The 26497-nt window shown below is 47.7% G+C and overlaps 1 protein-coding gene across 6 annotated transcripts in view; it reads left to right on the top strand.

Moving 5' to 3' along the window:
- Positions 1 to 26497, top strand: part of TMLHE (trimethyllysine hydroxylase, epsilon) — a 101782-nt gene that overhangs the window by 60792 nt on the left and 14493 nt on the right. For all 6 annotated transcript variants that reach the window (XM_063937567.1, XM_063937570.1, XM_063937568.1 and 3 more), the window contains 3 exons: positions 2950 to 3069; positions 20347 to 20583; positions 21721 to 21859. In XM_063937567.1, coding sequence (XP_063793637.1) covers positions 2950 to 3069; positions 20347 to 20583; positions 21721 to 21859 — 496 coding nt within the window. The remainder of the gene's footprint in view (positions 1 to 2949; positions 3070 to 20346; positions 20584 to 21720; positions 21860 to 26497) is intronic.

Raw genomic sequence — 26497 nt, 5'->3', positions numbered from 1 at the left:
TTATCCTATAAAAGCCCTTACCTAATTTTTCATACGGACAGGGCAGAATTGAGGACTCGTCCTCAATTTCTTCCTAAGGTGGTTTCAGCATTTCACTTAAACCAGCCTATTGTGGTGCCTGCGGCTACTAGGGACTTGGAGGATTCCAAGTTGCTGGACGTAGTCAGGGCCCTGAAAATATATGTTTCCAGGACGGCTGGAGTCAGAAAATCTGATTCGCTGTTTATCCTGTATGCACCCAGCAAGCTGGGTGCTCCTGCTTCTAAGCAGACGATTGCTCGTTGGATTTGTAGTACAATTCAGCTTGCACATTCTGTGGCAGGCCTGCCACAGCCAAAATCTGTAAAAGCCCATTCCACACGGAAAGTGGGCTCATCTTGGGCGGCTGCCCGAGGGGTCTCGGCTTTGCAACTTTGCCGAGCAGCTACTTGGTCAGGGGCAAACACGTTTGCTAAATTCTACAAATTTGATACCCAGGCTGAGGAGGACCTGGAGTTCTCTCATTCGGTGCTGCAGAGTCATCCGCACTCTCCCGCCCGTTTGGGAGCTTTGGTATAATCCCCATGGTTCTTTCGGAGTCCCCAGCATCCACTAGGACGTTAGAGAAAATAAGAATTTACTTACCAATAATTCTATTTCTCATAGTCCGTAGTGGATGCTGGGCGCCCATCCCAAGTGCGGATTGTCTGCATTACTTGTACATAGTTATTGTTACAAAAATCGGGTTATTGTTGTTGTGAGCCATCTTTTCAGAGGCTCCTTCTGTTATCATGCTGTTAACTGGGTTCAGATCACAAGTTGTACGGTGTGATTGGTGTGGCTGGTATGAGTCTTACCCGGGATTCAAAATCCTTCCTTATTGTGTACGCTCGTCCGGGCACAGTATCCTAACTGAGGCTTGGAGGAGGGTCATAGGGGGAGGAGCCAGTGCACACCAGCTAGTCCTAAAGCTTTTACTTTGTGCCCAGTCTCCTGCGGAGCCGCTATTCCCATGGTCCTTTCGGAGTCCCCAGCATCCACTACGGACTATGAGAAATAGAATTATCGGTAAGTAAATTCTTATTTTCCACAGTAGTCGGAAAAGCAAATGACAAGTAATATGAACAGGCGTCCACATGTTAATACAATATAGCCGCACTGCTGATGAATAAAGTATTATCAGCTGCAGAGGTCAGTATGCAAGCGCTGATCAGAAGAGGCTTAGATGAAGCTGCCGATGGTCATTACTGCAAATCTCTGCCCCAGCCGCAACTCGGGAAAAGAACACAGGTGTGATGTCTCAAACAATGCTTCAATGCCTAAAGCATTTTCTGTGTCCGTGTTCTTTTCCTAAGTGCCGCTGAATGAAATATATATATATATATATATATAGCCTCAAATTGTAGATCAGTGCGTGTCTCCCTGTTCAACTTGTTCAATATTTCCAAGTATCAATGTGTTACAGTCAGCAGAGGTCAGTGTACAATGGGAGAATTTCACCACTGCTCCTACACACTCCTCTTCTATAGGCAGCTGCTCAGTCCCTCGGGATGCCACTAGGTAAATGGCCAGAGAAAATCTAGAATCGGGAAGAGGAACAAGAGCCTATGGTGTAGTATTTTCTTGTAAAGGTGCACACTCAACCCGCTAGTATAAATGCTGCGTGCAAGCCCATCGAATCATCACCTTGTGCTCTCCATATAATGCGGGATAGGTGTACAGCTGCAGTCAGTACTGGGTCTGTCTGTATCAGGCAGGGATGCACCAGCCCAGGCTGCCGCGGTGGCTCCCTCTCCTCAGTCACCCTGCACAGAGGTCGCAGGGACCTGAGGAGAGGGGGCCACTGCAACAGCCTCCCTGGTGGTGTCTAAACCTAACCCCCACCCCCCTTCCCGCAGCCTAGACCTAACCCCCCCACCCCAATGCCTAACCATAACTCTACATGGGGGTGCCTAGACCTAACCCCTTCCTGCAGCATAACCCCAACTCTCCACCCGCAGCCTCAACCTATTTCCCCCCTGAGGCTTACCTGTCCACAGCCCCGGCAAACCCCAGCACTGTGATTGTGATCCTTGTCGGGATGCCAGCATTCCGAGCAGTGTTGGGATTTGGGCGTCATTTATTTCGATCGCCGGGATCCTAACCAGATCCCCTCCAAACACCACTGTATGACACATGTAACTGGATGTGCGCGTACAGTGTTTCAGACATATCTGTGTGCAAGATTTTAGGGGAAAATGCATCACACGCAGTGTAATTCTTTATCTGGTATAGGGTCTCCGCTGTGCAGGTACTGTAGCTATGCAGAAATATATGATTGGACTGGTGTGGACACAGGACTTAGGGGATCCGGTCTCTAGGTCGACCACTATTGGTTAACAGTAACTAGGTCGACAGGGTGTCTAGGTCGACATGTTCTAGGTCGACAGGTCAAAAGGTCAACATGAGTTTTTCAGGATTTTTTTCTTTTTTTGAACCTTTTCATACTTAACGGTCCACGTGGACAACGATTGGAACGGTAGCAGAGCGAGGCACAGTGCACTAATTGGAGTTCCCGGTCACACTACGGAGAAAACAACACTAAAAAAAACATAAAAAACTCATGTCACCCTTTTGACCTGTCGACCTGGATACCCTGTCGACGTAGTTACTATCTACCTTCCATATGACGCCCGGACTTAGACACTGAGCTCCATAAATGACTATGTTTCAGAAGCAGTGCTGAAAGGGCTCCCTGATAAGATTGCAGATGTTTGCTGGCGAGACCATGCTACCACTTTACCTATCTTGTGTATCAGTCAGGTGCAGGTTATTACACCATTTAAAAGAATTTAAAATGTAATTAAATGTATTATTGAAAGCAAAATGGTAAAGACATGAGCGCCATCTTGTTGTGGGATGAATCCTATTATAACGTTGGCTGTACTTGTTAGATAACATGGCATTTAACATCATGTTCTTATTCTGCAGAGAGACTATTTATGGTAAAATGTGGGATCTCAAGTCTGACTTCTCGAGAGGAGACACAGCGTATACTAAACTAGCCCTAGACCGACACACGGATACCACCTACTTCCAGGAGCCGTGTGGGTGAGTGATTTTCTATTTCCGGCTCTCTGGTTATACCCACATTATTGTCACCAGCATTGCCTTTGCCGCAGTTGTCAGACACACAGATTATTACCTTGTAGGTTTTCAGTAGAATATTAAGTAAAAAAGAAACATTCTCTGCCCACTGATAATGTATTATGGTTATACAAACTCAGTATTATTTACAGGAGAAGCCTGATGTGTCTTCTTCCAAAAAAGGAACATACTTTGGCCTCAAGCATTTATTTTGTTTTCTAAAATGTTACACAAAGGTTCCTCTAGCAGAGGGCAGCACAGGGCAAACATGTAATCTGGATATACAGCTGTGTCCTCATATACCTGTTCTTTGTGCACCGTATGGCTACAAACGCCTGGCATTAGGGGTAATTCCAAGTTGATCGCAGCAGGAAATTTTTTAGCAGTTGGGCAAAACCATGTGCACTGCAGGGGGGGGCAGATATAACATGTGCAGAGAGAGTTAGATTTGGGTGGGTTATTTTGTTTCTGTGCAGGGTAAATACTGGCTGCTTTATTTTTACACTGCAATTTTGATTGCAGATTGAACTCACCACACCCAAATCTATCTCTCTCTGCACATGTTATATCTGCCCCCCCCCCCCCCCTGCACTGCACATGGTTTTGCCCAACTGCTAAAAAATTTCCTGCTGCGATCAACTTGGAATTACCCCCATTGTTCCCATACTGTGCACTTTTTTCTCAGTTTTTGGCTTGCTCCGTTTTAGGGGGATATTCATTTACCCGCAGTCACTCTTCAGCAGGCGGAGTAAAATCTCTGAAAACATACGGGGCTGTTTCTACCAAAAACACACAGGTTTCACTGAACTTGTGTGTTTTGGGGCGAAAATTTACTTTCTCTTAAGTCCTAGAGGATGCTGGGGACTCTGTAAGGACCATGGGGTATAGACGGGCTCCGCAGGAGTCATGGGCACTTTAAATGGGCGTGAACTGGCTCCTCCCTCTATGCCCCTCCTCCAGACTCTAGTTAGCTCCTGTGCCCAGAGGAAACTGGTCACACACTTGGGGAGCTCTACTGAGTTTCTCTAGAAAATAGACTTTGTTAGGTTTTATATTTTCAGGGAGCACTGCTGGCAACAGGCTCCCTGCTTCGTGGGACTGAGGGGAGAGAAGCAGACCCACTTTCCTAGACTGATGGGCTCTGCTTCTAAGGGTGTGTACACATGGTGAGATTCGGACTTAACCGATTCTCACTGTGCGACGGGGGGCCGGGTCGGCACTTAGCCAGTATCGCAAGCACATAATGAGTGTGCTTGCGATCCTGGTACTGTGCGATTTTGGCTAAGTGTCAATCTTGACTATCTCTTCTATAGAGATAGTCAAGATTGACTTGCCTGCACAGTCTATTTTTTCTGCCGATGCCGACCGCGCGGGGCCGCGCATCGGATCGGGATCGCAAGGTGACTGTCACCTTGCGATCTGCACTATTTTTTCTTCCGATTCTGACTATATAGTCAGATTCGGAAGAAAAGATCTCACCGTGTGTACACACCTTTAGGCTACTGGACACCATTAGCTCCAGAGGGTCTGAACACTGGTGTCGTCTAGCTGTTCGTTCCCGGAGCCGCGCCGCCGTCCTCCTCACAAAGCCGGAAGATAGAAGCCGGGTGAGTATAGGAAGCAAGAAGGCATCAGAGGCAGCAGAAGACGTCAGAACTTCGTGAGGTACCGTGCAGCGGTCGCGCTGCGCGCCATTGCTCCCACACACACACAAGGCACTACAAGGGTGCAGGGTGCAGGGGGCAGCAAAATTTACCTCAGATACTAGACTGGCATAGTATATACACTGCATAGGCATGGTATACAAACCCCCGCCAGTATAAATAATAGCGGGACCGAAGCCCGCCATCAAGGGGGCGGGGCTTCTTCCCTCAGCTGTAACCAGCGCCATTTTCTCCACAGCTTGCTGCAGAGACGCTGCTCCCGGACCCTGCCCTGCTATATACAAGTGACAGGGTGCAAAACGAGGGGAATAATTTGGTGCTGATTTGATATATATATATTTATATATAAAAGCGCTTACAGGTCTGAGGTATTGTTAATATTTCAGACTGTGGCGGCGCTGGGTGTGAGCTGGCAAACTCCAAAGGACCTCATTGTGGGTCTGTCCCCTATATTTCAGTGTGTTTGGGGGTGTCAGTACGTGTGTGTCGACATGTCTGAAGCGGAAGGCTCTTCGAGGGAGGAAGCGGAGCAGAATGTGGTAATGACTCCGTCCGCACCGCCGACTGCTGATTGGGTAGACATGTGGATTGTTTTGAATGCAAGTGTGGCTTTATTGCATAAAAAGTTGGACAAATCTGAGTCTCAGAACCAAGCATGGGGGCAATCCATGGATATTCCTGTATCACAGAACCCATCAGGGTCCCAGAAACGTCCCTTTACCCAGATAGCAGACACTGATACCGACACGGATTCCGACTCCAGTGTCGACTATGATGATGCGCGGTTACACCCAAGGGTGGCCAAGAGTATTCAGTACATGATTATAGCAATAAAAGATGTATTACATATCACAGAGGACCCCTCTGTCCCTGACACAAGGGTCTGTATGTTTAAGGAGAAGAAACGTGAGGTAACGTTTCCCCCATCTCATGAACTGAATGCTCTATTTGAAAAAACTAAACAAGGTGTATGGGTGTAGGAAGTTGGCGCTGGTATAGGGGCAAGTGATAAAGCTGATGATTCAGCTGGGGGTTATTGTTTTTAAGTGAAGGAAATGAATGAGTACTTATCTTGATGATATTCCAGTAGGTTCCTGGTCCCTAATAGGGAGATGTTTTCCTCCAGTAAAAATGGGATCATGCAACAAGATGGTATGAAAAACACAAAACAATAGCAGCGTTTTGAGTTGAAAATCCTTAGTGGGATCTTATATATACGAAATATGCATTTATGATAATAGGTGTGTAGATAGATTTCTACAGATAGAATGATCATACCTCACTTACGTAAAGTGAGTGAGGTTTAATGCGTATAAAGGTTTCTTTTATATACTGATACTGTAATCTTCAGCGTACCTAATTTACAATAAAAAGTATGGGTATAAACTCATCAAGGTATCTTTTTAAGCTGAGCTGCGTACCGGTACTCACTGGTAAAGGCGTTATCAGTCTGCACATCAAGGTATCTTTATCCAATCGGCATATTTAATGAACCACCCATATAGAAAAAGGGATTTATTGGATAAAAACAAATAAAAGGTTTACACACATATGGAGTATTGACCACGAGGAAAGTGAGCTGCCAGACACAGGAACATGTATGACCATTTACAATCCAGACCAAATGGCCCGGTACCAAGGGAACTTTTAAAAAATAAATTGTGAAGGTCGTACCTTTCCCCAGCCGTGCAGAAACCAGTCCAAGCGGGCAAAATCCTCCTCCCAGCCAACGCGTTTCGAGGCTTGATAAAGAGAACCTTGATGTGCAGACTGAAAACGCCTTTACCATTGAGTACCGGTACGCAGCTCAGCTTAAAAAGATACCTTGATGAGTTTATACCCATACTTTTTATTGTAAATTAGGTACGCTGAAGATTACAGTATCAGTATATAAAAGAAACCTTTATACGCATTAAACCTCACTCACTTTACGTAAGTGAGGTATGATCATTCTATCTGTAGAAATCTATCTACACACCTATTATCATAAATGCAGATTTCGTATATAAGATCCCACTAAGGATTTTCAACTCAAAACGCTGCTATTGTTTTGTGTTTTTCATACCATCCCGTTGCATGATCCCATTTTTACTGGAGGAAAACATCTCCCTATTAGGGACCAGGAACCTACTGGAATATCATCAAGATAAGTACTCATTCATTTCCTTCACTTAAAAACAATAACCCCCAGCTGAATCATCAGCTTTATCACTCGCCCCTATTCCAGCGCCAACTTCCTACACCCATACACCTTGTTTAGTTTTTTGCTCAAATTTGGATTATTCTTGGGTCTAATCCAGTGGTGTTAGGGGGAGGCAGCAGGGAATCCAATTTACAAGGAGCGCCTCTGTCATTCTACCAAACCTTTTTTTCAAAATTATTTGCTCTATTTGAAAAGGCTTGGGAAACTCCAGACAAGAGGCTGCAGGTTCCCAAGAGAATTATTATGGCGTATCCTTTCCCCTCACAGGACAGGTTACGGTGGGAATCATCACCCACGGTGGATAAAGCCTTGACGAGGTTATCCAAAAAAGTGGCCCTACCGTCCCCGGACACGGCGACCCTAAAGGATCCTGCGGACCGCAAGCAGGAAACCACTTTAAAATCAATTTATGCGACTACGGGAGCCCTGCTCAGACCGGCGGTTGCGTCGGCATGGGTGAGTAGCGCAATTGCAGGTTGGGCAGATAACTTGTCATCTGACATGGACACCCTCGACAGGGATACTGTTCTGTTAACTTTGGGTCACATCACGGAAGCAGTATTATACCTAAGGGAGGCTGCGAGAGATATTGGCCTCTTGGGATCAAGGGCCAATGCCATGGCAATTTCAGCTAGGAGGTCACTGTGGGCCCGTCAATGGACTGGTGATGCTGACTCCAAGAGACTTATGGAGGCTTTGCCTTACAAAGGTGAAGTTTTGTTCGGGGATGGCCTCGCGGACCTGGTTTCCACAGCTACCACGGGTAAGTCTTCTTTTTTGCCTTTTGTTCCCCCACAGCAAAAGAAAACGCCTCAATACCAGATGCAGTCCTTTCGGTCTCATAAATTCAGAAAGGGGCGTGGATCATCTTTCCTCGCCAGAGGTAGAGGAAGAGGGAAAAGAACACCAGCTACGGCTAGTTCCCAGGAGCAAAAGTCCTCTCCGGCTTCTGCCAAATCCACCGCATGACTCTGGGGCTCCCCTGCGGGAGTCCGCACCGGTAGGGGCACGTCTTCAGCTCTTCAGCCAGGTCTGGGTTCAGTCGGATCTGGATCCTTGGGTGCTAGGAATTGTGACCCAAGGGTACAAACTGGAGTTCGAAGGCGTGCCTCCACACCGATTTTTCAAATCTGCCTTACCAGCTTCTCTCCCAGAGAGAACAATAGTTTCAGCGGCAATACAAAAGCTGTGTCAACAGCAAGTGATTATCATGGTTCCCCTGGTACAACAGGGAAAGGGTTTTTATTCAACGCTATTCGTGGTCCCGAAGCCAGACGGCTCGGTCAGACCGATTCTGAACTTAAAATCGCTAAACCTGTATTTGAAGAGATTCAAATTCAAGATGGAATCTCTCCGAGCAGTGATCTCCAGTCTGGACGGGGGGGATTTTATGGTGTCACTAGACATAAAGGATGCATACCTTCATGTCCCCATATACCCTCCTCATCAGGCGTTCCTGAGATTCGCTGTGCAGGATTGTCATTACCAATTTCAGACGTTGCCGTTTGGGCTTTCCACGGCCCCGAGGATTTTCACCAAGGTAATGGCAGAAATGATGGTGCTCCTGCGCAAGCAGGGTGTCACAATTATCCCGTACTTGGATGATCTCCTGATAAAAGTGAGATCAAGAGAACAATTACTGAAAAGCGTGGAACTCTCTCTGAGGGTGCTACAACAACACGGCTGGCTTCTAAATTTGCCAAAGTCGCAGTTGGTTCCAACAACTCGGCTGTCGTTTTTGGGGCATGATTCTGGATACGGAAAGACAGAGGGTTTTTCTTCCAGTGGAAAAAGCTCAGGAAATCCAGAACATGGTCAAGGATCTGCTGAAACCAAAAAGAGTGTCGGGTCATCAATGCACTCGAGTGTTGGGAAAGATGGTGGCGGCCTACGAGGCCATTCCGTTTGGCAGGTTCAATGCAAGAACTTTTCAGTGGGACCTACTGAACAAGTGGTCAGGGTCCCATCTCCAAATGCATCGGATGATAAGCCTGTCCCCCAGGGCCAGGATCTCTCTCCTGTGGTGGCTCCAGAGTGCTCACCTTCTAGAGGGTCGCAGGTTCGGAATTCAGGATTGAGTTCTCGTGACCACGGACGCGAGCCTCCGAGGATGGGGAGTGGTCACACAGGGAAAAAACTTTCAGGGAATATGGTCAAGCCAGGAGGCTTGTCTACACATAAATGTGCTGGAATTAAGGGCCATATACAACGGCCTGAGACAGGCGGAGCATCTTCGCAACCTACCCGTTCTGATCCAGTCAGACAACATCACAGCCGTGGCGCATGTAAATCGACAGGGCGGAACAAGGTGCAGAGCAGCAATGGCAGAAGCTACCAGGATTCTTCGTTGGGCGGAAAATCGTGTGAGCGCTCTGTCAGCAGTCTTCATTCCAGGAGTGGACAACTGGGAAGCAGACTTCCTCAGCAGGCACGATCTCCATCCAGGAGAGTGGGGACTTCATAAAGAGGTCTTTGCAGAAGTGACAAGTTGCTGGGGACTCCCTCAAATAGACATGATGGCGTCACGCCTCAACAAGAAGCTTCGGGCATATTGTTCCAGGTCAAGGGACCCTCAGGCGATAGCAGTGGACGCACTAGTAACACCATGGGTGTATCAGGCGGTCTATGTGTTCCCTCCACTTCCACTCATCTCAAAAATATTGAGAATCATAAGAAGAACAAAGGTTCAGACGATACTCATTGTTCCAGATTGGCCTCGAAGGGCCTGGTATCCAGATCTTCAGGAAATGCTCACGGAAGATCCTTGGCCTCTTCCTCTCAGAGAGGACCTGTTACAACAGGGGCCGTGTGTGTTCCAGGACTTACCGCGATTACGTTTGACGGCATGGCAGTTGAACACCAGATCCTAGCTAGGAAAGGTATTCCAGGAGAAGTCATCCCTACTCTACTTAAAGCTAGGAAGGAGGTAACGGCAAAGCATTATCACCGTATCTGGAGGAAGTATGTGTCTTGGTGTGAATCCAAGAATGCTCCTACGGAGGATTTCCAGCTGGGTTGTTTTCTCCATTTTCTACAGACAGGAGTGGATATGGGCCTAAAGTTAGGCTCCATTAAGGTGCAGATTTCGGCCTTATCAATATTCTTTCAGAAGGAATTGGCCTCTCTTCCAGAAGTGCAGACTTTTGTGAAGGGAGTACTGCACATCCAACCTCCTTTTGTGCCCCCAGTGGCACCGTGGGACCTTAACGTGGTGTTACAGTTCCTTAAATCACATTGGTTTGAACCTCTTCAAACGGTTGACTTGAAATTTCTCACTTGGAAAGTGGTCATGTTATTGGCCTTGGCATCTGCAAGGCGGGTGTCCGAATTGGCGGCCTTGTCTCACAAGAGCCCCTACCTGATTTTCCATGTAGATAGAGCGGAATTGAGAACTCGTCCTCAATTTCTACCCAAGGTGGTTTCGTCGTTTCACATGAACCAACCTATTGTGGTGCCTGTGGCTACGGATGTCTTGGAGGATTCCAAGTCCCTTGATGTGGTCAGAGCTTTAAAAATCTATGTAGCCAGAACGGTTTGTATTAGGAAAACAGAGGCACTGTTTATCCTATATGCGGCCAACAAGTTTGGTGCGCCTGCTTCCAAGCAGACTATTGCACACTGGATCTGTAACACGATTCAGCAGGCTCATTCTACGGCTGCATTGCCGTTACCAAGATCGGTAAAGGCCCATTCCACTAGGAAGGTGGGTTCTTCTTGGACGGCTGCCCGAGGTGTCTCGGCGTTACAGCTTTGCTGAGCAGCTACTTGGTCGGGTTCAAACACTTTTGCAAAATTATATAAGTTTGATACCCTGGCTGATGAGGACCTCATGTTTGCTCAATCGGTGCTGCAGAGTCGTCCGCACTCTCCCGCCCGGTCTGGAGCTTTGGTATAAACCCCATGGTCCTTTTTGGAGTCCCCAGCATCCTCTAGGACGTAAGAGAAAATAAGATTTTAAACCTACCGGTAAATCTTTTTCTCCTAGTCCGTAGAGGATGCTGGGCGCCTGTCCCAGTGCATACTGTATCTGCAGCTATTGGTGGTTACACTCATGTGGTGTTTCTTTTCAGTCAAGTCGGTTGCTGACGTTATTCATGCCATGGCATGCGGTATGCTATTATTGGTCGTGTTTACCCACAGGTTGTGTTACATTTTCGATCAGCATATTGCTGTATATTTTTCATGCCGTCGGCTGGTGTTCTATTGAATGCCACGTTCTGCGGCATGTTCGAGGTGTGAGCTGGTATGACACTCGCCGTGTTTAAACAATAAATTCTTTCCTCGAAACCGGTAGGTATTAAAATCCTATTTTTTTTTTATTTCTCATACGTCCCAGAGGATGCTGGGGACGACATCAAGACCATGTGGGTATAGACGGGATCCGCAGGAGACATGGGCACTCTAAAGACTTTTTATTGGGTGTGAACTGGCTCCTCCCTCTATGCCCCTCCTCCAGACCCCAGTTTTAGAAATGTGCCAGGTCGGCTGGATACACTCTGAGGAGCTCTACTGAGTTTCTCTGAAAAGACTTATGTTAGTTTTTTTATTTTCAGGGAGATCTGCTGGCATCAGACTCCCTGCTTCGTGGGACTGAGGGGGCAGAAGCAGAACCAACTTCCTCAGAGTTTCATGTCTCTGCTTCTGGCTGACAGGACACCATTAGCTCCTGAAGGGAACTGAACGCTAGCCGTGTCTAGATGCTCACTCCCACAGCACGCCGTCACCCCCCTCACAGAGCCAGAAGTCAGAAGACAGGTGAGTATAAGAAGAATGATCTTCTATCAAGTAAGTGACGGCTGAGGTGCGGCGTGGCTGGCGGGAGCGCAGCGCGCCATTGCTGCCCACACACACAGGCACTGCAGGGTGCAGGGCGTGGGGGCGCGCCCTGGGCAGCAAGAAAAATACCTCAAAACTGGCTAAAAGGGGGCATAAGTTGCCGCCGGCACAGCCCTACCCCCGCCAGTATAAATATTAGTGTTTTATATGAGTGTAAGGATGCGCCATTGCGGGGGCGGAGCTTCCTCAGGCAGCCAGCACACTACTCAGTGCCATTTTCTCTCTCTCCTCAGGCTGCAGAGAACACGCTGGTCCTCTCCTCCACTTATGACAAGTACAGGGTGCTATTAAGGGGGGTCACAAAGCGATTGTGGTGCATTTAATAATGTGAATTACTGTTTAAAGGCGCTGTTTGGCTGTGGACATTCTATGTTCACAGGGAATACTGGCGCTGGGGTTAGAAACTGGCTGCTCCTATCCTGTGTCCCTCTGACAGATTTACTGTGGGTCTGTCCCCGAAATAAGTCCCAGTGTGTCTGTTGGTGTGCTGTACACGTGTGAGGCATGTCTGAGGCAGGGAGTTCCTCCCCGGAGGAAGCCATCTTAGGGACACAGAGTTGTAATGTGGTGGCGCTACCAGCACACCAAGAGCCTGCATGGGTGAAAGAGATACGTGACGGTATGCATCTGATTAACCGTAGATTATATAAGTCTGAATCTAAGGCTGCATGCTGGAGAAAATCTCTGGAAGATGTGATTTTTCAGGATGCTGTTATTCCTTATGCGGGCGGCCCCTCTGGGTCACATAAGAGACCATTTGCAAATGTTGTAAACACTGATACCGACACGGATTCTGACTCTTGTGGCGACGATAGTGAATCCAGAGAGATAGATCATAAATTGGCAAAAAATATACAATATATGATTGTGGTTATAGGGACGTGTTGGAGGTTACAGAAACCACTCCTGTACCTCAGGAGAAGGCGTATTTATGTAAGGAAAAGAAGTCCAAAGTCACGTTCCCGCCTTCACACAAACTAAATGCTCTGTTTGAAGGGATGTGGGTGAATCCTGATAAAAGATTTCGTATTCCCAAAAGGATTCACATAGCTTACCCTTTCCCAGCTGAGGACAGGAAAAAGTGGGTGTCACCCCCTATGTTAGACAGTGCACTTTCCAGGTTGACAAAGAAGGTAATTCTCCCTGCTCCTGGCACGGCTTCTCTTAAAGAGCCGGCAGACCGCAAAATGGAAACGACATTGAAATCCATTTATGTTACCAATGGTACACTGATTAGGCCCACTATTGCCTGCGCATGGGTGAGTCGCGCTATTAAAAAATGGTCAGAAAGCGTGTCATCAGAAATTGACACAACTGATAAAGATGAGATACTCCTTAAGTTAGGGAATATCAAGGACGCTGCCACCTACATGCTGGAAGCAATGAAGGATATTGGACTCTTGAGTTAACAGGCCGCTACCATGGCAGTATCGGCTAGGCGGGCGTTGTGGATTCGCCAGTGGAACGCGGATGCAGATTCCAAAAGAAACATGGAGGCTCTCCCATATAAAGGTGAGGCCTTATTTGGCGATGGCCTGGATGCGTTGGTTTCGGCGGCTACCGCAGGTAAGTCGACATTTTTGCCCTCTGCGCCTGCACCGGCAAAAAAGACCTATCACCCGCAATGCAGTCCTTTCGGGCCAATAAATACAAAAAAACGAGAGGTTCCCCCTTCTTTGCAGGTAGGGGAAGGGGAAGTGGAAAGAAGCCCACAGCGGCTCCAGGTTCCCAAGAGCAGAAGTCTACCCCTACTTCTGCCAAATCCCCAGCATGACGCTGGAACTCCCTTGCGGGAGGCCGCTCAGGTGGGGGCACGTCTCAGACTCTTCAGCCAGGATTGGATTCTATCTGGCCTGGATCCCTGGGTGTTGCAAATAATATCCCTGGGGTACAAGCTGGAGTTTCAAGACGTTCCCCCATGCCGATTTTTCAAATAGACCTTGCCAGTTTCTCTGTCAGAAAGAGAAGCAGTAACAGCGGCAATCCAAAAATCATGTCAAGACCAGGTCATAGTCCTGGTACCGTTGTCGCAACAAGGGAGGGGTTTTTATTCAAGCCTCTTTGTGGTTCCGAAGCCGGATGGCTCGGTTAGACCGATCCTAAATCTAAAGGATCTGAATTTTTACCTAAAAAGGTTCAAGTTCAAGATGGAATCACTTCGGGCAGTGATTGCCAGTCTGAAGGAGGGGGACTACTTAGTGTCGGTGGACATAAATGATGTTTACCTGCATGTTCCCAATTATCCTCCTCACTAGGCTTATCTGAGATTCGTGGTTCAGGATTGCCATTACCAATTTCAGACGTTACCTTTCGGTCTCTCCACGGCGCCGAGGGTATTCACCAAGGTGATGGCGGAGATGATGGTCCTCCTTCGTCAAAAAGGAGTCAATATAATTCCTTATCTGGGCGACCTCCTGATAAAGGCGAGATCCAGGGAGCAGTTGTTACAAAACATATCACTCTCTCTGTCAATACTCCAACAACACGGGTGGATCATAAATTACCCAAAGTCACAGTTGGAACTGACGACAAGGTTGTCTTTCCTCGGGATGATTCTGGAGACAGAAGTTCAGAGAGTATTTCTTCCGCTGGAAAAGGCTCTGGAAATCCAGATAATGGTTAAAAAACAGATATTGAAACCATCCAGTGTGTCGATCCATCAGTGCATTCGGTTGTTGGGGAAGATGGTGGCGGCCTACAAGGCCATACAGTTTGGCAGGTTCCATGCCAGAGTATTCCAGTGGGACCTGTTGGACAAGTGGTCGGGGTCACACCTACACATGCACAGAAAGATAATCCTGTCGTCAAAAACCAGGATTTCGCTCCTGTGGTGGTTACACAGCTCTCACCTACTAGAGGGACGCAGGTTCGGGATTCAGGACTGGGTCCTGGTAACCACGGATGCAAGTCTCCGAGGCTGGGGAACAGTCTCTCAGGAAGAAAACTTCCAGGGACGTTGGTCACAACAGGAAGCCTGCCTTCACATAAACGTTCTGGTGCTAAGAGCCATTTACAACGGCCTTCAACAAGCGGTACATCTTCTTCAAGACCGTCCCGTGCAGATCCAGGCGGACAATGTAACAGCAGTCGCATACATAAACAGGCAGGGCGGAACGAAAAGCAGAGCGGCAATGGCAGAGGCGACAAAAATCCTCCGCTGGGCAGAAAAACATCTACAAGCTCTGTCGGCAATATTCATTCCGGGAGTAGACAACTGGGAAGCAGACTTCCTCAGCAGACACGATCTCCATCCAGGAGAGTGGGGCCTCCACCAAGAAGTCTTCGCAGAAGTGACAAGTCTTTGGGGAGTTCCTCAAATAGACATGATGGCGTCTCGTCTCAACAAGAAGCTTCGGAGATACTGTTCCAGGTCGAGAGACCCTCAAGCAGTAGCAGTGGATGCACTGGTGACCCAGTGGGTGTTTCCGTCAGTGTATGTCTTCCCTCCAATTCCGCTGATCCCAAAAGTACTCAGGATCATAAGAAAAACAAGGGTTCGAGCAATCTTCATTGCCCCAGACTGGCCAAGGAGGGCTTGGTACCCAGATCTTCATCAGTTACTCATAGGAGATCCTCGGCCTCTTCCTCTTCGAGAGGACCTGCTGCAGCAGGGGCCGTGTGTGTACCAAGACTTACCGCGACTACGTTTGACGGCATGGCTGTTGGGCGCCGTATCCTAGCCAGGAAGGGTATTCCCGAGGAGGTCATCCCCACCCTTTTTCAGGCCAGAAAGGGAGTAACGTCGAAACATTACCACCGTATTTGGAGAAAATATGTATCTTGGTGTGAATCGAAGAAAGCTCCTACGGAAGAGTTTCACTTAGGACGTTTTCTCCATTTTTTGCAGGATGGTGTGGAGGCGGGCCTTCGATTGGCATCAATCAAGGTCCAGATTTCAGCCTTGTCAGTGTTCTTCCAGAAACAATTGGCCTCTCTTCCAGAGGTTCAGACCTTTGTGAAAGGGGTTCTGCACATCCAGCCTCCATTCGTGCCTCCAGTGGCACCATGAGACCTTAACGTGGTGTTGCGGTTCCTTCAATCGGATTGGTTTGAGCCTCTACAAAAGATAGAGCTGAAATTTCTCACTTGGAAAGTGGTGATGCTCTTGGCTTTGGCATCCGCAAGGCGGGTGTCTGAATTGGGGGCCTTGTCTCACAAGAGCCCTAACCTGATCTTCCATGAAGATAGGGCAGAGTTGAGGACTCGTCAACATTTTCTTCCGAAGGTGGTTTCATCTTTCTACATAAACCAACCTATTGTATTGCCAGTAGTTACTGACACATTCACTGATTTAAAATCTCTAGATGTGGTTAGAGCTTTGAAAATCTATGTTGCTAGAACGGCTCGTATACGGAAAACAGAGACTCTATTTGTCCTGTATGATCACAACAAGATTGGCTGTCCTGCTTCCAAGCAGACTATTGCACGTTTGATTAGAAATGCGATTCAGCAAGCTCATACTACGGCTGGATTGCCGTTACTGACGTCGGTAAAGGCCCACTCCACTAGGAAGGTGGGCTCATCCTGGGCGGCTGCCCGGGTGGTCTCTGCATTACAACTTTGCCGAGCAGCTACTTGGTCAGGGTCAAACACATTTGCTAAGTTCTACAGGTTTGACACCTTGGCCGATGAGGACCTTAAGTTTGGTCAATCGGTGCTGCAGGGTCATCTGCACTCTCCTGCCCGTACTGGAGCTTTAGTATAGACCCCATGGTCTTGATGTCGTCCCCAGCATCCCATTTTCTCCTAGTCCGTAGAGGATGCTGGGCGCTCGTCCCAGTGCGTACTTTACCTGCAGTTTAGTTATTACAGTTACACAAGTTGTGTTATCTTGGTTTCAGCATGTTGCTGCAATTAGTTCATTCCTGTTGGCGTGTGTTATGTTGAATGCCATGTGTGTGGCATAGTTGAGGGTGTGAGTTGGTAGATATCTCGCCACTAGTTAAGTAATTCCTTTCCTCGAAATGTCAGTCTCCCTGGGCACAGTTCCTACAACTGGGGTCTGGAGGAGGGGCATAAAGGGAGGAGCCAGTTCACACCCAATGAAAAGTCTTTAGAGTACCCATGTCTCCTGCGGATCCCGTCTATACCCCCATGGTCTTGATGTCGTCCCCAGCATCCTCTACGGACTAGGAGAAAAGGATTTACCGATAGGTTATCAAAATCCTATTTTCTTTTATTATTTTTATCGCACCACTAGATCAAATTTGATTGTACCAAAAAGTGTTACTTTTGGGAAAAATCTGCAGGACTTGCTCTGAGACCCTTTCCTCTTCCCTCACCCCCAATGACTAATGAAGCAATTGGAAGTGTCCAGTTAGCTTAATTAGACCTTAATTACTCACTTTCTGAAGCTATGTCTTCTTCCTCCAGCATGTCTGGATCTGGTTTTCTGCAGCAGTGGTGTAAGTGTGTGTGAGAACCCTGTCAGGTGTGTGATCCCCCATCCCCCCATGTGTGTGACCCTTCTATATGTGTCCGGAGGCAACAGCAGGGGGAACTACATCTTCCAGCAGTTTACACTAAATCTTAAGGGCTGGCAAAATGGGAGACCTGTCATACAAACTGGGGTCTCCCCAATTTAAAAATAATTAAAAATACTAGAATTTTAAGATAGAAAAGTTGCAAAGTAAAAATAAAAAATCTACATCTGTAAAAACAGCAGCCCATTTGGTATCGCTGCTAATTGCATTGTTTAGTAAATTGTGCACAAACTGTAAAAGTTAGGAAAAAAGCAGAATCTTTGCATGTGTTTTATCTACTATATTAAGGACTGAAGGAACGTTTTGTTGCACAGCACAGGCCTTTCTCTCCTGAGTGAGAACTAGAGAATTATTTCCTTATTTGTGTCATCTCCATACAGCTTGCCTCAATACGTCACACAGTGAGAGATGCCTGGCATGAGTGAGCTGACCGGTCTTGTGCACCTCTGTTGGCATCGGGCATCTGTTTTTGACAAAATGAGGTCTTGGTTGCAATGGGATGCAACTAGGACACACCAGGAGACAGTTGGGGTGATTCAGTAAGGAACGCTTATGCGATCCTTACTGCATTCCCCGATGGTCCGTTCAGCGATCTCGGCACCGGAAGAGGCCTTCGCAGGGAGGGACGGTGATAGCCAGTGCTCAGGAACACGGGGGCGTGTCACCCCCGTTTTCCCGGGTGTGGCAAGGCTAAGCACTGCGTCGTGGGTGCAGTACCTTGGCCTAGCAAGGTCACCTGCGACGACAAACTGATGGTCGCGATGTTCGTCTCATATGCGATCGCAGCGCAAATGAAGGGAGGAGGTGGTATGCATCTCCTGCATTTGCATTGCTAAAGATTGCAATTGGAAAGCCGCTGTAAACAGCGTTGCAATTGCAAGCCTCAGTGAATTAGGCCCTGTGCTGGTTAATTTGATATGCAACACTTGTATATTTGCGTGCAACTGAGTCTGTATAGCAGGAGTGGGGAACCTTTTTTTCTACCAAGGGCCATTTGGATATTTATAAAATCCTTCGGGGGTCATATAAAAATTATCAACTTAAAAATTAGCCTGCCCCCCAGTAGTTCTGGCCCCAGTAGTTATGCCCCAGTAGATATACCCACAGTATATATGCACCTTAGTGGTACTGTGTATGCACATCAAAGGCACGTGCGCCAAAAAATGGGTGCCCCCAACAGTGCAGTCCAGATACATATATGCCCCCAGTAGTGCACTGCCAGATACACACTGCCCCACAGTGTCCCCCCATCCCTGCTGCTCACCGCTGTTGTTGCTGCTATGTGAGGGGAGGAGAGCGCAGTGCCTCTCCTGCCCCTCAATGCTCAGTGAAGTCCGGTCTCCGGCGGTGGGTATCTCAAATGAGGCGCCGGTTCATTAGCCAATCAGGAGTCGGTGCTGCAGTCCGGACATTACTGAGTGCATTGAGGGGCAGGAGAGGCTCTGCGCTCTCCTCCCCTCACATAGCAGCGGCTGCAGCACCGGCCGGACGAAGAGGCTGTGCAGGCCTGATCCGGCCCGCAGGCCAAACGTTCCCCACCCCTGCTGTATAGGAAACACAACAGAATTGTCATTAAAAAAAAAAAAAAAACACGGGCGCTGCACATAAGCAGATTCAGAGACTTGGGGTATATTTACTAAGAATCGTATTTTTGTCGATTTGGTGGGAGTTTCATCTCGAATTGTATTGGTCGTGGTTTTTTTTGCAACTTTTTGAATAAATTGCATGTCATTTACTAAGCTGCCGAGTTGTCTTCTTTCGTATTTTCCGATGTCGATGTGATTCGTATTGTCGGGCAGTGTTATAAGGGAGTGATTAGTAAAACACAATGAATCCCGGCCGGATCAGTGAGATCCGTGCAGGGCTTCATTGTGTACATTATATGAAGTGTGGAAAGTGTTAAAAATAGCAAAAAAATATTGCGTGGGGTCCCCCCTCCTAAGCATAACCAGCCTCGGGCTCTTCGAGCCGGTCCTGGTTGTAAAAATACAGGGGGGAAAATTACTGGGATCGCCCCATATTTAAAAAAACAGCACTGGGCACTGCATCCGGTCCTGGTTCAAAAAATACGGGGGACAAAAGACGTAGGGGTCTCCCGTATTTTTTAAACCAGCACCGGGCTCCACTAGTCAGAGAGATAATGCCACAGCCGGGGGACACTTTTATACTGGTCCGGCAACCGTGGCATTACCCCCCCCAACTAGTCACCCCTGTTCGGGGTACTCTGGAGGAGTGGGGACCCCTTTTATCAAGGGGTCCCTCCCTCCAGCCACCCAAGGGCCAGCGGTGAAGCCTGAGACTGTCTCCCCCATTCGTGAGCGGTTGATGGGGGGCTGATAGCCTTTGTGTAAAAAGAAAGAATATTGTTTTTTGTAGTAGAACAACAAGTCCCAGCAAGCCTTCCCCGCAAGCTGGTACTTTGAGAACCACAAGTACCAGCATACGGGGAAATAACGGGCCCGCTGGTACCTGTGGTTGTTATCTTCTGCAGTTATCAAATACGATTATATGCTAATATGGGCAGAAGCTATCCTAAGCATAGGAATGTCCCCTGCTGTCTCTTCAGTTGCTGATACATCGGTACCATCGTAGGAAATCGGTTCATGTCGCAGAGTCTGAGTGCCTCTGTAGATGTTCAGGCTGAGCTGCTCTCCTGAGACACAGAGCGATCTCCAGTAGCAATTAAGAGTGCAACTGCTCATTTATGCACGCCCAGAAAACGCCGTCTGAACAGCCATGACCCACCCACGTTTGGCTGACCACTCCCTGTTACCACCCCCAAACACTGTCTACCTGTCACTCACTTTGCATCTAATCACTAGTCAATCGCTGTGCATGCGCAGTAAGAAAACATTGACCAATTTGAGTACAGTAGCCGCTTTGCGACCGCATCTAAATTGGACCCATTGCTTGTAAGAATGTGTTGTTACTATTTCATAAGATAATCTGCTTCTGCTGTTGTTATTATTGAGCCTCCTTTAATCAGAGTTTTGGTAAGTGTGTGTTTCTCCTACTGGCTTGTGGTGATTCTGTCATTTGTATCCACCTGTTGCAGTATGCAGCTCTTCCATTGTCTGCGGCATGACGGCACCGGGGGGCGCACCCTGCTGGTAGATGGCTTCTATGCCTCTGAACAAGTCCGTCAGCTTCACAGAGAACATTTTGACCTGCTCTGCAACGTTCCGATGAAACATGAATACATTGAGAATACAGGAAGAAGTCACAATCACATGGTGGGGATCGGGCCGGTATTAAATGTTTATCCATGGAATAAAGAGCTTTATATGATTAGGTGAGTGGCATGTGCATAATACAAAGTATACGTTACTGAGTGGTGCTGTTTCCATTTCAGTAGCATCATTTACCACAGGCTGGAAGTTCTAACGATACAGACCTATGTCATAGTAACCAGTTACACCCCTTTCAGACTGCCAACAATGGGTGTCATTCCGACCTGATCGCACGCTGCCGTTTTTCGCAACGCAGCGATTAGGTCACTACTGCGCATGCGTATGCACCGGGTACAAAGCGGATCGTTGCTGTGCGATGGATTTAATGAAGAATACATTCGCACAGCTGATCGCAAGGAGATTGACAGGAAGAGGGCGTTTATGGGTGTCAACTGACCGTTTTCTGGGAGTGTTTGGAAAAATGCAGGCGTGTCCAAGCGTTTGCAGGGCAGGTGTCGGATGTCAATTCCGTTCCCGGACAGGCTGAAGTGATCGCAAGGGCTGAGAAAGTTCTGGGCTACTCAGAAACTGGGGGATTCGCTGTGCAGGGCTGCAATCCGCTGTGCAGAGAGCTGCACAAACAAAAGTTTGTGCAGCTTCTGCACAGCTCCGGACTTACTCACCCGCTGCGATGATCCGGCTTGGTGCTGATGTCAGGAATCCTCCTCCGGAACGTTTTTTCCGGACACTCCTTGAAAACGGTGAGTTGCCGCCCAGGTCCGCCTTCTGCCTGTCAATCTTCTTGCGTTCGCCGCTTCTTCGTAAGGGAGAATAGTTGTCGGTATGCCGGGCGTCGTGATTCCGGCGCCGGTATACTGGTCGCCGGGATCCCAACAGCCGGCAAACTGAATACCACCCTGCTTGATAAATATAATATACCCACTTAACTATAAATTTGCAATGTTTTTTAATTATGGTGTGTATTCAACAAAAATATGCATTAAATTATGTGGGGCAGATGTATTAACCAGGAGAAGGGATAAAGAAGTGATAAATCAGTGATAAGTGCAAGGTGATAAACGCACCAGCCAATCATTAAAGATTTGAAAAACGACAGGAGCTGACTGGCTGGTGTGTTGTCACCTTGCACTTATCACTGCTATATCCCTTCTCCAGGATTAATACATCTGCCCCATTGTTTGCTCAGTCATGTCTGGTAAGATGTCGCTATTTCACTAGTAAAAAGGATATGTTTTCAGGTACAACAACTATGATCGCGCTGTAATCAATACAGTCCCTTATGACATAGTGCGGCGCTGGTATACTGCGCACCGCACCCTGACCAGCGAGCTCAGGAGGCCGGAGAATGAGCTGTGGGTGAAACTGAAACCAGGCAAGGTAGGTTTGGAGAGCTAATTTCTTTTCCACTTTTCTTTTTCTCTGTTTCTCTCTTTCTTTCTTTCTCTCTTTCTTTCTCTCTTTCTTTCTTTCTTTCCTTCTTTCTTAAAACGTCAAGGCTGTAGTTTATCTGACATCAGTTTGTGGTGATTACTTCACGTAATGCGAACAGGAAATGGTTTATTATACTTTAGCCCTGTTTTTAGCGCTTCTCATTCCTTGGTGCTTTTGTTGCATGGTAAAATGTTTAACACAAGACCACTTTCTGATGAAGGGCCTAATTCAGGCCTGATTGCTTCCCTACGAATTTGCAGAGGTTTGTGATAAGATAGTCACCGGCCAGACAGAGTGAATACCCGCCCCGTGCAAGTCTGCGTACGCCTTGCAAAAATCTCTGCGAAAGCCTGTCCGCTGCAAATCCGTTCGCAAATCAGTCCCCATCAAATAATTTTTCCAGTCTGTGCATAAGCCAGGACCTGCTCCTACAGTGCGATAAAATCAGGCTGATTGGGGCCGGAGCTGACATCACAGACCCTCCCTGAAAACGCTTGAGCACGCCTGAGTTTTCTCTGACACGCCCAGAAAACGCCCAGTTGCCACCCCCAAGCGGCGGCTTCCTGTCAATCAACTTGCATACACCTAGCGATCAAAAAAGATGCTGGATTTTTGGCAGTTTGGCCTCGCGCGTGCGCACTACGATCTGTACGCATGTGCAGTCGATCGATAATTGGCTGCCTAGCAAATTCACACAACAGCGATCAGTTCTGAATTAGTCCCTAAGTCAGTGAAACACAGAATTTGATGGCAGGTAAGAACCACATGGCCCATCCAGCCTGCCTATTAGGGTTAGTGCGTTAGGGTATTAGGGTTAGTTAAGGGGTTTGTATGTGGGTATTAGGGTAAATTTAGTGGATTGGGTAAAGGCAGTGATCTTTACCAACTATCTAATCCATTAACCACTTGCCTGGCATGGTCGCATCAGATTCGACCATGCCTGCAAGTGCTCTATCTGACCTGGTCGCACGGGATGCGACCAGTCAGATAAAGAGTGTTAGCAGCGGCTGCTGTCAGAGGGAACGGAAGGTCCCTCTGCCTCCCTGCACTCTCCCCCTGTCTGCTGTGCTGCCGATCACTGCTGATCGGTCAGCACGGCAGGATCTGTCCCCTCCAGCGGCTGTAGACAATGGCAGCCGCTGGGGAGTGTAAATAAACCCTCCCTAGCTGCCCCCAGACCCTCCCCTGCATACCTCGAGGCTGTCTCAGCTTTCAAAATGAAAGTCGCGATGTTCCAGATGTTCCGATGGTCGCGATGTTCTCGATCGATGTTTGGGGGATTTTCAAAAAAAAATTTTTTTTTTTTCTTTTTTTTTTGTAACTAAAATCATTTGGGATAAGGTTAAATTCAAATTCTTCACCTAATTCACTCATTTAAAAAAACGACAATTTTGGAGCGTTTTTTTTTTGCGAAATAAATCGTCAGTTAAGTGGTTAAGTACATTTTAAGGCCAGGGAAGCAAGGTAGCCTGTCCGTTACTAGGGGGCTGGGACATACCCTCCTAGGTATCCAGAAGACAGATAACCTATTGACTGTTGACCTTGTCTGACACCAAATGGTCACTATGCATTAGGTCCACAGGTAAATTGCAAAATGCCAGACGCCAACTTCGAAGACCTTTATGGCTTGCATTAATAATGGGTGGGCCATGATAAAAAAAACTCTCCCTGCCAGCAACACCTGTAGAGGGGTAAAGCCAGGAAAACCCTGAGCAACCAATATAACATGTAACATCACAAGAGGTATCCTGAAGCCATAACCACCATAGATGCGCATAATAATAGAAGTTAAAGTGAGGGAGGGCCAGGCCACCAGTGGATCTGGTAATAGTTAAAACATTCAACCAAATGCAGGAGCGACGGTTCACACAGATTAGTGAACCATCACAACTGGGTCGCACTACCAAACAATAGCTCTATATTAAGCTTTATATAATTCGTCACCCAGATGTCTAAATATTTAAATTGATTAACCTAATGAAGGGCGAAGTGATATAAGGGGCACCGTAGGACACATGCCTCTGAGAGGAGTAATAAAGGATTGGTCCCAGTTAATTTTAATACCATAATATAAACCAAACTGGTCATTTACCTGAAGAACTATAGGCATCTTAGAGCTTCCTCAGCAATTATAAGTCTGGGGGTGGCTGGTAGGGAGGATAAAGTAACTCTTTATACTGAAAATCTTTTATTCCTGTTTGATTACTTTATCCTCCCTACTAGCCACCCTCAGACTTATGATGTCTGAGAAAGCTCTAAGAATATAAGCCAGCAGCTCAATGGCCAAGGCACATAGAGTCGGGGATAGGGGGCAGCCTTGCCTTGTGCCTCGGGATAAGGAAAAAGATGAGGAAATAAACCCGTTAACTGAGACCCTTGCCTTTGGATCATATAGTAGCTGTACCCATTTAAAAAACTCAAGACCAAACGCAATCTTGCACATAACCTCCCACATGAAGGGCCTCTCCACAGAATGGACACAACAACGGAGGATGACTTCTCCCCATGGGAGATCTGCAAATGAGCGTGTAACCGTCAAATGTTACCTGAGGGTGACATACCCGGCATAAAGCCCAACTGGTCCGACTAAACCACTGTAGTAGATGTTCTTTTTTATTTTTAGTGTTATATTCATCTTTCTTTTATGTCCTAGAGGATACTGGGGTCCATGTTAGTACCATGGGTTATAGACTGGTCCACTAGGAGCCTTGGGCACTTTAAGAAATCAATAGTGTGTACTGGCTCCTCCCTCTATGCCCCTCCTACCAGACTCCGTTTAGAAAATGTGCCCGAAAGAGCCGGTCCTGTCGCTGGAAGCTCCTGAAGAGTTTTCTGCATTTATTTTCTGTTTGTTGTTTTCAGGCAGGTCTGGTTGGCACCAGACTGCCTGCTTCGTGGGACTTAGGGGGGAGAACGGCCCAACTTCCTAAAGAGTTAATGGTCTCGTTTCTCTGCTGACAGGACACTGAGCTCCTGAGGGAGTCATTCGCAAGCCCCACCACGGTGAGTGTACCCTCCTGCAGCACGCCGCCACCCCTAACAGAGCCAGACGATAGAAGAGTGGTGAGTACAGCGCCTGCGTCCCAGTTAGCGGGTCGCTGGCGGGAATGGTGGCACAAGGTTAGGAGCGCAACTCTGAGTGCAGGCTATGCTCCAGGGGGCTCAGGAGGACATACTGTGTAGTATGTCCCGCTGTGAGGGGCGCGCTGAGCCACACTGGCTAACATACCTAACAAGGGGTTTAACCCTCTGTTAGACACAAAAATACCTCAGGCCAGTATAAAAAAAGCGGGAAGCCGAGCGCCATTAAGGGGGCGGGGCTTCATTATGAGCGGATCCAGCAGCTCTCCAGCGCCATTTTTCCTTTGCAGCTTACACTGACAGGATTCACAGGGAAGCGCAGCTCCTCCACCAAGACTCCACGTCTCCTCAGCGGTACCAGGGGGTCTTAGAAAGGGGGAGGGGGGTAGAATACTAAGCCCTATTAAGGGACTTAGCCTGGCGATTCGGCTTGGTTTCACTTAGCTACAAGGGCGCTGTGTGTCTGGCTCCATCTTCTGTGTCTCCCTGCGGGCTCTATGTGGGTTAAACTGTGTTTCACCTTCTGAGCGTGGGTGTGTGTGTGTGTGTGTCCCTTCACGTTACCATGTCCAGGGACTGTGTTTCCTGCACAGCATAGTGTCTATCCTCCCCCGGAGACTCTCTACCTTGTACCCAGAATAGTACACATTCTCAGGCTAGTGGGGCAGAACCACCATGGTTAGATTCCATTAAAGGGCTGATATTTAATGGTTCTACTAAATTATCCCATACTGAGAGAGAGACGCAATTCTTAAGGATGACCTGATGAATAGGGATTCAGTTCCCATACCAGCGTCTCATATTCTCGCCATTTGCCTACAAAAGCGTACTCTGGCCCAGCTCATACAGGCTGATACTGATGATGATACATCAGACCCAGAGGAGGGTGGAGTGGATGCGAGTGGGGGGGGATGCTATCCTGTCACGAGGAATACAGGCCCTAATAGAAGCTATTAGAGATGTCCTGCACATTCCTGACAAGGTGGCAGAGGTAGAGGAGGAATCTTATTTTAATGTAAAAAATCCTCAGCTACGTTTCCTGCATCAAAGGAATTGAATGCCCTGTTTGAAGAAACTTGGGCTAATCATGACAAAAAGTTTCAGATCCCTGAAAGATTAGGTTGTCACGTAAGATAGTCTTACTTGTTCCTGGGGCAGCATCCTTAAAGGACACAGCTGACCGCAAGATTGAGACCACTCTCAAATCTTTATATACTGCTGCTGGGGTAGCCCAGAGTCCCACTAAAGCAATAGTGCATGGATCACTAAGGCCATTGCTAAGTCGTCAGGTAACCAAATTGACGGATTAGATTCCTTACCCAGGGGGGAGATAATTTTACTCTTACAGCATATTCAAGGCTCTGCTAACTTTATGGTGGAGGCCATAAAGGAAATTGGTTGCTCAACGCACGCACCACTGCCATGGCAGTGTCAGCACACAGGAGATTGTGGATACGCCAGTGGACTGCGGATGCGGATTCCAGGGAAGGCATGGAAAGCCTA

This window comes from Pseudophryne corroboree, chromosome 8 (assembly GCF_028390025.1).
Source record: "Pseudophryne corroboree isolate aPseCor3 chromosome 8, aPseCor3.hap2, whole genome shotgun sequence".
Lineage (NCBI taxonomy): Eukaryota > Metazoa > Chordata > Amphibia > Anura > Myobatrachidae > Pseudophryne > Pseudophryne corroboree.
The sequence above is the reverse complement of the archived record's forward strand: the minus strand, read 5'-3'. Positions and strand labels throughout refer to the sequence as shown.